The 10930-nt window shown below is 45.4% G+C and overlaps 1 protein-coding gene across 4 annotated transcripts; it reads right to left on the bottom strand.

Moving 5' to 3' along the window:
• Window positions 1-1580: 1580 nt before the first annotated feature.
• On the bottom strand, window positions 1581-10859 carry LOC110531498 (TOX high mobility group box family member 4-B). Of its 4 annotated transcripts, none has more exons than XM_021614706.3 (9): window positions 10722-10859; window positions 8841-8909; window positions 8236-8532; window positions 7789-8049; window positions 5553-5879; window positions 3999-4079; window positions 3022-3669; window positions 2764-2918; window positions 1581-2588 (listed from the first exon to the last, which is right to left on the bottom strand). In XM_021614706.3, exons 1-9 carry the CDS (start codon window positions 10725-10727, stop codon window positions 2531-2533), a joined length of 1902 nt encoding a protein of 633 aa, XP_021470381.2. In that variant the 5' UTR covers window positions 10728-10859; the 3' UTR covers window positions 1581-2530. The 4 variants fall into 4 exon arrangements, with proteins under 4 accessions (XP_021470381.2, XP_090039718.1, XP_021470380.2 ...); XM_090183592.1 differs by having other exon boundaries at window positions 5553-5876; XM_021614705.3 differs by lacking the exon at window positions 10722-10859 and adding an exon at window positions 9278-9995 and having other exon boundaries at window positions 5553-5876.
• Window positions 10860-10930: the final 71 nt, after the last annotated feature.

The following is a 10930-nucleotide window of genomic DNA, read 5'->3' as shown; positions in this document are numbered from 1 at the left end:
TTTTATATATATACATTAACATGTTAATGTAGTGATGACAACTAGTAAGTGATAATTCACAACCCATAATTTCCCTTTTACGAATGCAATACCAAGTAAATCTATGGATGCATGTGGTAAAACCATATCAATATAATTACTATTGAATAGAATTTATATTAAATGAGAATTCCCTTTATTGTTACACTAGTGAATGGGGATGTCCTTTCTCGTAATTGCATTTCAATGGTTAAAATACTAATTTCTTCATTTGCCGTCTTCATAAAGCATCTGAGTAGAAGTGCTGATCTAGGATTAGTTCAGCCTTTTAGATCCAAATTAACACGATCACATATGGGGGACCTGATCCTAAATCAGCATTCCTACTCCGAGACACTAAAACATTTAAAAAATATATATTCTCCCTTTCCTCTCCAGAAACACACCATATATACCTACAAAAGTATGTGGACACCACTTTACAATTACTGGGTTTGGCTATTTCAGCCACACCCAATGCTGACAGCCATGCAATCTCTATAAACAAACATTGGCAGTAGAATGGCCTTACTGAAGAGCTCAGTGACTTTCAACGTGGCACCGTCATAGGATGCCACCTTTCCAAAAAGTCAGTAAGTCAAATTTCTGCCCTGCTAGAGCTGCCCCGGTCAACTGTAAGTGCTGTTATCGTGAAGTGGAAACGTATAGGAGCAACAACGACTCAGCCGCGAAGTGGTAGGCCACACAAGCTCACAGAACGGGACCCCAGAGTGCTGAAGCATGTAACGTGTAAAAATGGTATGTTCTCGGTTGCAACACTCACTACCAAGTCCCAAACAGCCGCTGGAAGCAACGTCAGCACATTACTGTTTGTCGGGAGCTTCATGAAATGGGTTTCCAAGGCCGAGCAGCCGCACACAAGCCTAAGATCACCAAGTGCAATGCCAAGCGTTGACTGGAGTGGTGGAAAGCTTGCCACCATTGCACTCTGGAGCAGTGGAAACACTCTCTGGAATGATGAATCATGCTTCACCTGGCAGTCCGACAGATGAATCTGGGTTTGGCGGATGCCAGGAGGACACTACCTGGCCGAATGCAGTGGCAACTGTAAAGTTTGGTGGATGAGGAATAATTGCCTGGGGCTGTTTTTCATGATTCGGGCTAGGCCCCTTAGTTCCAGTGAAGGGAAATCTTAACACTACAGCATACAGTGACGTTCTAGAAGATTCTGTGCTTCCAACTTTGTGGCAACAGTTTGGGGAAGGCCCTTACCTGTTTCAGAATGACAAGACCCCCGTGCACAAAGCGAGGTCCATACAGAAATGGTTTGTCGAGATCGGTATGTAAGAACATGACTGGCCTGCACAGAGCCCTGACCTCAACCCCAACGAACATCGTTTGGAGGAATTTGAACGACTTGTGGCTGCAAGTCACCGCAGCCATGTTCCCACATTAGCAGCAAGGGTATTAATGCACATGATTTTGGAATGAGATGTTCGACGAGCAGGTGTCCACATGCTTTTGGTCATGTAGTGTCAAAATAAAAGCTGGTTTAGTGTTGTTTTGTGCGTTACTTAAATGACTATGTATTTTCTTTCAAATATATTTTTCCTACAGTTTTATTTCACCAACATGATGGTTTTTCAAAAACAAACTGTAATCCTGAATGTTCGTAATATGCATACGTGAAACCTTCCCATTCAATGGCAATCATGTTCAGTGTGGAACAACCGTTCTGATAGAAATACAACATGTAAACAGACATGCTTCTCTGTCATGTTCTAGAGAAAGGAATCATGTCAATTCAATACATGGCCAGTCTATCAGCAACGTTCTGAATTTTTCACACTCCTGAACGCAGCCCAGAGGTTTGTATGTCACGGTGGGATCTGAAACCAGGTCTGCTTGGGAAACCAACAGTCTAAACGATTAGACTGAAGGGGATTTCCCACTAGGGCTGAGAGTGAGACTGATTTTAAGTCGCAGGCAACATTGATAACATGGATAACATTGATACCGTGATCTCCGTTTCAACGGAAGTCGGACGAGAGGACGCACATGTGAAATAAACATGCCTTCTCATTGGCTGATGGATAGGAACAGGAGTTTCTGCTGATCACGTGACCTAGCCAAGAAGAATATGGTCATTGTGGCTAAGTTTTTCCTTGTGTCACGTGATCAGGAAAAAGAAACTCCTGATCTTACCCTTTATCCAACTCTAACATCCAAGCTATGAAATGCAAGACATCCCAATAGTACCCTGCAGTGTTATATTACTTTTTACCAACATCTTAAAATGATTAAAAACATTTCATATAAAATACTCTCATTATTTAAACTTCATAATTTAACATCACAGGAGTATTGGTCTTCCACTTGATTCTTCTTAAGAGGACAAAGTCTGCTGTGAATAAAAGCCAAATCTATTCTCCTTTCTCTCCTTCCTCCACCATGTCCATTGTTCAGTCCACACTCCTCTTCTCTCCTTCCTAGTCCTCCCTCTATCATGTCTATATCATGATAATCTTCTCTCACTCCTTCTGTCCATTCCTTACGTGACGGAGGTGGAGTTCTGCCCTCGGATCGCACACCAGGCCATGAAGACATCCCTATAGAGATCGTCAATAGATCAACACCAATTTTTAAAATCACAATTGGGAGCAGAAATTTTGTTTATCGACATTTTCCATTCTTTGGGAAGAACATGATCTATCTTGACTTCCAAGCGTTTCACGTGGTAATGTCAGTGTGTGTGTGTGTGTGTACGTATACATCCGTCCGTACCTGCAGTGTGTGGCCACACACTCGTTGCTGCAGTACTCCCTGTCCCAGTCCTTGTTCTCGACAGCTGGGTTGGTGCAGCCGGCTCTGACACACAGGTTAGGGCTGGAGGCCTGGGTCACAACTGGCCCTGAAGACACATTCAACTCCACCTGCATCTAAGATGGGGGAGGGTTGAGTGGCAAATATCAGATTTATAGAATTATCAGGTATGTTACCAAGCATATATTATGACATCACCATATCTAGGAAGCATCTTACCCCTTCCTCTCCTTCAGCCCCGTCCTCAGCCTCCGTTGAACAGGCCATTACTATGGCAGAGGACTGTACCACCTTCCCCGAGTTCGGATTGAACCCACCCGACGCAGCTAACCCCCCTGCAGCAGTCACGATAATCGGAGAGTCCAAATCTGAGGGATGGACCATTTTTATCTGCAGGGGGGGTGGTGCTGTGGCACCACCGGCACCCCCGCCTCTTGGTTTGGCCTGCAGTGGCGGAGGGGCCTGGGCATGTACCATCTGCTGGAGACGGGGGGGCGGAGGGGTGTTTTGCATCTGTTGGAGTGGCGGTGGTTGACGGGACGACAATACCGTACTACTAGACACCACAGTCACCCCTGAGGGAGACTTCTGTTGCTTGATGATGATTTTGGTAACGGTGGGGGGGCTGGGGGCCGGGGCGGGCGGTTTGTGCGCCCCTGTACGGGAACGGGTGGTGACTTGAGGGAGATCTCCACCTGTTAGGATGATGTTGGAGGTGCAGATGTTGGTAATGGTGTTCTCCTCAGGGGCCAGGTGGGGGGTGGAGGAACGAGTGGAGCGGGGATGGGGGGCGACGTGGGTGGGGAGAAGGGCGGGGGAAGGAGGAGAGGGAGGTGACAGAGCAGTGTCCAGAAGCTCTATGGTTGGCTGGGAGAAAGGAGGAGAAAGGAGTTTGAAGTTAGAGGGGTAGAGGTAAAAGTGGACATTTAGTTTACACATTACATTTGATTAATTTAACAGATGCTTTTATCCAGAGCGACTTAAAGGAGCAATTAGGGTTAAGTGCCTTGCTCAACAGTACATCAACAGTTTTTTCACCTAGATGGCTCAGGATTTGAACCAGCGTTTACTGGCCCAATGCTCTAAACCGCTAGGCTACCTGCACCCCGTTGACAAAGACTGGCCATCGTAATAAACCTAAGCACACACACAGTACAACTGAATATCATTCTCTAGGAACACTAGTCTTGTCTCACCTCAGGAAGTTGATCATCTCTGTAGGCTGCCAGAGCCTTGAGATCCCCTGTCTTAGCTGCCTCAGTCTTCCTCTTGTACACCTGAGAAGAATACATACAGGGATATCATGAGAGAATGTGTGAACCCGATGATATTACACTGAACAAAAATAAATGCAACATGCAACAACTTTTAAGATTTTAACTGAGTTACAGTTCAAAAAGTCAATTGAAATAATATAAATAATAATACCCCGAATACAACAGGTGTAGACCTTACAGTGAAATGCTTACAAGCCCTTAACAACAATGCAGTTAAGAAAAATAAGTGTTAAGTAAAAATAAATGAGTAAATTCTCTTAAATAATCATAATTAAAGCGCAGCAGTAAAATAACAATACCGAGGCTATATACAGTGTGCGGGGGCACAGGTTAGTCGAGGTAATATGTACATGTAGGTAGAGTTAAAATGACTATGCATAGATAATAAACAAAGTAGCAACAGGATAAAAAGGGGATGGGGGGACAATGAGAATAGTCTGGGTAGCCATTTGATTAGATGTTCAGGAGTCTTATGGCTTGGGGTTAGAAGCTGTTAAGCCTTTTGGACCTAGACTTGGCACTCAGGTACCGCTTGCCGTGCGGTAGAAGATAGAACAGTCTATAACTAGGGTGGCTGGAGTCTGACAATTTTTAAGGCCTTCCTCTGACACCGCCTGGTATAGAGGTCCTGGGTGGCAGGAAGCTTGGCCCCAGCGATGTACTGGGCCGTACCTTGTGGTCAGAGGCCGAGCAGTTGCCATACCAGGCAGTGATGCAACCAGTCAGGATGCTCTTGATGGAGCAGCTGTAGAACCTTTTGAGGATCTGAGGACCCATGCCAAATCTTTTCAGTCTCCTTAGGGGGAATAAGCTTTGTCGTGAGGACGACGAGCACGCAGATTAGCTTCCCTGAGTGGGTCTGACAGTTTGTGCAGGTGAAGAAGCTGGATGTGGAGGTCCTGGGCTGGCATGGTTACAAGTTGTGTGCGGTTGTGAGGCCGGTTGGACGTACTGCCAAATTCTCTAAAATCACTTTGGAGTCGGCACATAGTAGAGAAAATAACATTAAATTCTCTTGCAACAGCTCTGGTGGACATTCCTGCAGTCAGCTTGCCAATTGCACGCTCCCTCAAAACTTCAGACATCATTGGCATTGTGTTGTGTGACAAAACTGCACATGTTAGACTGGCCTTTTATTGTCCACAGCACAAGGTGCACCTGTGTAATGATCATGCCGTTTAATCAGCTTCTTGATATGCCACACCTGTCAGGTGTATGGATTATAGCATAGAAATGCTCACTAACATGCGTAAACTAATTTGTGCACAAAACTTTAGAGAAATAAGCTTTTTGTCCGTATGGAACAATTCTGGGATATTTTATTTCAGCTCATGAAACCGACACTTTACATGATGCGTTTATATTTTTGTTCAGTATACATTACTCATATCTACATATGTTCTTGTATAGTGAATGTGAACATGTGTGTTTGAATGTCTGCATGCGTGTGTTCGTTTGCACGTGAATGTGTACCTGTTTCTGCTCCTCCCCCAAACTTTCCCACATGGAGGCCACTATCTTGGACACCTCTCCGAAGGTGGCGTTAGGGTTCTGTCCCTTAATGGCTGCCTGTGTGTCCCTGAAGAACAGAGCGTAGGCCGACACTGGCTTCTGGGGCTCGTTGGGATCTTTCCTCCTCTTCCCTTTCTTCCCTCCTCCTCCTCCGACCGCTCCCCCTCTCCGGACGAGGGTAGGAGGGGTGCTGAAGGACGGAGCGGAGGAAGGTATGGGGGAATCGGAGAGAGAGGGATCGAGGGAGATGACGCTGAGAGAGACAGGGGACTCCACCAACACGCTCTGCTGAATTAGAATAGGCGAGAGAGATGGGGAGAGAGAGACGAGAAATACAGAGAGAAAACAGAAAAACAGTTTCCCATACATTGATCAAAGTACTTGAATATAGAGTGCATTCAGAGCCCTCCCCCTTTCCACATTTTGTTACGTTACAGCCATATTCTAAAATGGATTAAATAAATAATGTCCTCAACAATATACACACAGTACCCCATAATGACAAAGCGAAAACAGGTTTTTAGAAATGTTTGCAAATTTATTAGAAATAAAAAAACAGAAATACCTTATTTACATAAGTATTCAGATCCTTTTTCTATGAGACTTGGAATTGAGCTCAGGTGCATCCTGTTTCCCTTGATCATCCTTGAGAGGGTTCTACAACTTGATTGGAGTCCACCTGTCGTAAATTCAATTGATTGGACATGATTTAGAAAAGGCACACACCTGTCTATATAAAAAGGTCCCACAGTTGACAGTGCATGTCAGAGCCAAAACCAAGCCATGAGGTCGAAGGAATTGTCTGTAGAGCTCCAAGACAGGATTGTGACGAGGCACAGAACTTGGCAAGGGTACCAACAACATTTCTGTAGCACTGAAGGTCCCCAAGAACACAGTGGCCTCCATCATTCTTAAATGGAAGAAGTATGGAACCACCAAGACTTATTACAGCTGGCCGCCCGGCTAAACTGAGCAACCGAGGGAGAAGGGCCTTGGTTAGGGAGGTGACCAAGAACCTGATGGTCACTGACAGAGCTCCAGACTTCCTCTGTGGAGATGGGAGAACCTTCCAGAAGGACAACCATCTCTGCAGCACTCAACCAATCAGGCCTTTACGGTAGAGTGGCCAGATAGAAACCACTCCTCAGTAAAAGGCACATGACAGCCCGCTTGGAGTTTGCCAAAAGGCACTTGAAGGACTCTGACCATGAGAAACAAGATTGTCTGGTCTGATGAAACGAAGATTGAACGTTTTAGCCTGAATGCCAAGCATCGCGCCTGGAGGAAACCCGGCACCATCCCTACAGCGAAGCATGGTGGTGCCAGCATCATGTCTGGAGGAAACCCGGCACCATCCCTACAGCGAAGCATGGTGGTGGCAGCATCACGCCTGGAGGAAACCCGGCACCTTCCCTACAGCGAAGCATGGTGGTGGCAGCATCATGCTGTCAATATGTTTTTCAGCGACAGGGAGACTATTCAGGATCAAGGGAAAGATGAACGGAGAAAAGTACAGAAAGTTCCTTGATGAAAACCTGCTTAGGACCTCAGACTGGGGCGAAGGTTCACATTCCAACAGCACAACGACCCTAAGCACACAGCCAAGACAATGCAGGAGTGGCTTTGGGACAAGTCTCTGAATGTCCTCGAGTGACCCAGCCAGAGCCCGGACATGAACTCGATCAAACATCTATGGAGAGACCTGAAAATAGCTGTGCAGCGACGATCCCCATCCAACCTGACAGAGCTTGAGAGGATCTGCAGAGAAGAATGGAAGAAACTCCCCAAATACAGGTGTGCCAAGCTTGTAGAGTCATACACAAGAAGACTTGAGGCTGTCATCGCTGCCAAAGGTGCTTCAACAAAGTACTGAGTAAAGGGTCTGAATACTTACGTAAATATAATATATTTTTTATTTTGAATACTGTTGCTAAATTTCTAAAAACCTGTTTTTGCTGAAATGTCATTATGGGATCGTGTGTGCAGATTGATGAGGGAAAAAAAATATTTGATACATTTTAGAATAAGGCTGTAATGTAACAATGTGGAAAAAGTCAAGGGGTCTGAATACTTTCTAAATGCACTGTAAACACAACATTGAGAATTGCATTACAACAGAAAGACGAACAAACAAGACCGACAGAGACTAATCCACCAATAGACAGACATGACAGAAAGATTGACCAATAGGACTGACCCGTCTGAAGTCGTCCATGTCGTCATCCTGTAGTGAACCAACGGGTGAAGCAGCGGCCGATAGTGGTTGGTCAGGCGACTGCGAGCACGCCAGGATGGCCCCGCCCCCCAGGCTGAGCCCCAGCTGTGCGCTGAACTCTGATTGGTCCATGGTGGTCAGCTGATTGTGACCCAACAGGCCGTGGCCCATGTCATTCAGCGGGACGTCTATGGTCATTGGGGAGGAGCTGCTGAACTGGGAACCAATGGGGTGTCCAAGATCCTGGAAAAGATGTGGGGTTCATAAACAGACAAGGGCTGAGTATTACGAGCTAAATAAAATATTGTAGTCCTCACAGAATTAAATAAAACACTAGAATGGTGATTGGCATTCCGGGCAACGTGACTACAGGACGGCCATATTGGTCAGATAATATTTATTAATTTAAATGATCTCTATGGTTCTCACCATCCCCAGAGCAGACCCCAGCATGGCCCCTCCTCCACCAGGTTGACTGATGACCCCCAGACTAAGATGGTGTTCCAGCCCCTGTGACCCCGAATGTGTGTTGACAAAGGTCATGGCGAAGGACGGGTCGTCTCCCCCCACCACCGCATTCCCGGGGGTGGACAGGCCACCGCGCTCCCCGTCCGAGAGCTCTCCGAAGTGGGCCACTACATCAGACACAGTGAGGGCCTGGTCCGGATCCAGGGAGATGGGGGGGATCTCAAACTCCTCATCGCCCAGGCTGGGGGTGTGGAATGTCTGTTGAGGGGAGGGATAGAATGGAGAGGAATGAGAAGGGGGAGAAGAGAGGGTAAGGGATGGGGGGAGATGGTAAGGAAGAAAGGGGTGGAGAGGAGACAGTAGAGGGCGGGGAGAAGTATGCCATTGTAAGTATGAAACGATGTCAAGTATGAGACGTCCTCACCTGCTATACTGTATGTTAGTGGTGTGTGAATAACTGCAGATTGTTTGAGGATTTGTAGACAGAGAAACAGGATAGGGGAGAGGAAAAAGAGAGGGAAAGCATGTTTAGAAAAGAGAGTGAAGTGGAAGGTTTGAGTAGCTACCTCAGAGGAGGAGAGGAACGGATGGCTTGCCCCGCTGATGGTCAGGAAGTTGTCACTGCCTCCAGGGAACTGAAACACAGAGCACACACACATGGGTCAAACCATCATCACCACATAACAATGAGCAGCATCATCATCATGTTTATAAAGTCAATGACATCATGCATAGCATCAACAACACCTCATCAAACCTTACAACAACCACACACACAGCTAGGCATACTTTTCACATAGTAAACATCCCAATGACCACAGCTCACCTCGCCATATCAGCCAATACATTACACGTGTGTTGTAGCTACCACATATTCAACCAAGCCCTAATATGCAGTTATAAGACTTCTGAGTGTTTGTGGGGGTCATAGATGTCGCCATAGAGCTCGCGCACGCGCGCAGACACACACACACACACACACACAGCTCTTGTTGTCGGTCACCTTATTGTCAAATCCATTGAAAGACCCCGGGTCCAGGAATTCTGGATCTCCGTGTTGCCCAGTCCCATCCATTAGATCAGAGTAAAAATTCAGGTCCATTTTCTAAGGGCGCTTCGTATGACATTCAATCAATGCAATTGGATGAAGTGCGGAACAAATCTATAAACGAAAACTACTGTACCACTCACTGACTGTTTTAGTATCACGAAATGTACAAACAATGAAGAATAAATCAAAAATGGCTACAGCCCAGACTTCAGATTTCTGTCATGAAATATGTAGGATTCATAGCGACTTCAAGGTATAAAACGAAGCGGACGTTTGCTATGCATATGGCGAAATAATTCTCTCAGTGCACGCCAGAGCTCGGGTCACTCATACCAAAAATAACCCGTCTAGTTACTAGCTAGCGTGGCTATCCTACTATGCTGACGCAAGGCGGTGGTACCGAATCCTGTGCTAGCTATATTTATACACCTAAATTACTACACTAGAACAAACTCAAACTATCTTCACCTCACAAACAAGCATAAGGCTAAAATTATACGATATATGGAATCCCGAAAATGACCGTAGTTTGACTTGTCTTGATGCATTTAAGAATTTAGCTCGTCCGGTTCTTTCTCACCGCTGCTCTGCGTTCGAGCAAGGCTGATCAATGGAACCAGAATTGTGGATTTGGAATTGAATCGCCATAATCTTGGGGGCGGGTGTCAGTGTGGGAGGGTGTCTGGGATATCGGAATTTTGCTTACAAACAGTTTATTTCAAAGCGGTTTGTCATCATGTAACAATCGATGTACTTTTTAAAAATGCACATATGGCTCAATTATGACAAATAAACCAATACATTATTGAATTAAATAAACATCTGATATCCAACATGGATTTTCACTCCCTCCCACTTTTCTCAAATGGTTTATCCCAATGGCCTAGTAAAGACCACGCCAAATTAAAGGCTTTAACCGTTTATTCTCTGGACAAAACCTAAAAGAAATGTTACAACAACCACTACTAACTGCCTTTCACATCTTTGGAAAATCCCACTGTCAAGAATAACATAGAAAAACAGCAATTGCCACGCGTTAATTTTAGAGACAACTCGAATAGAGTGGCAGAGGAAATGATTTTCCTGTTGTCACCTTCTTGCTGTTTACTAGCAAGCTTCCTCACAAAGATCATATAAGGTAGTTAGTTAATCTCAATCTTCAGGGACTTTTAGAAAACAGAGGTTAAAGCTCTCTACTCAATGCTGACAAACTAGGAAAGAGTTGGCTAGTTAGCTTGCTAGGTCTGAATGATGTCAGGCTTTCTGAGCGTGTATTCATTGTTGTGTGTTTGAAAACCAAATATTGTTGACACTTGTGCGATCCAACCTGTACAGGGTTGGATATGCCGACCACACAAGTGATTCCCCACTGAAAACTTTATACTTTCGTTCTTACCTCCATTCTCACCCCGAAATGTGCTCTGTCCCACTTTTCTGAACTTCGCCCGTGATGATTTTTTAGTTTTTCGTCAAAAATCACAACATGGCACCGGCTTCCGGGATAACATGAGGAAGTGACATAATTTCCACGGAGCGACGTGAGCACGTTGACGTAGCGCGGGCTCAAGTTTCAAATATGCAAATGAGTCAAGTGTGTATTTTTTT

Source organism: Oncorhynchus mykiss, chromosome 9 (assembly GCF_057628025.1).
Source record: "Oncorhynchus mykiss isolate SJ-2025 chromosome 9, ASM5762802v1, whole genome shotgun sequence".
Taxonomy (NCBI): Eukaryota; Metazoa; Chordata; class Actinopteri; order Salmoniformes; family Salmonidae; genus Oncorhynchus; species Oncorhynchus mykiss.
Note: the sequence above shows the minus strand (reverse complement) of the source record. Positions and strands in the feature narration are given on the sequence as shown.

What these genes read in the sequence shown, in the direction of transcription:
- LOC110531498 (XM_021614704.3), bottom strand. Translation starts at nt 9,376, where the DNA reads ATGGACCTGAATTTTTACTCTGATCTAATGGATGGGACTGGGCAACAC. An exon ending in ACATGGACGACTTCAGACGG is followed by an intron (nt 5,880 to 7,788) that starts GTCAGTCCTATT and finishes ATTCTAATTCAG; the next exon opens with CAGAGCGTGTTGGTGGAGTC. An exon ending in TGTGTGGCCACACACTGCAG is followed by an intron (nt 2,589 to 2,763) that starts GTACGGACGGAT and finishes CGATCTCTATAG; the next exon opens with GGATGTCTTCATGGCCTGGT.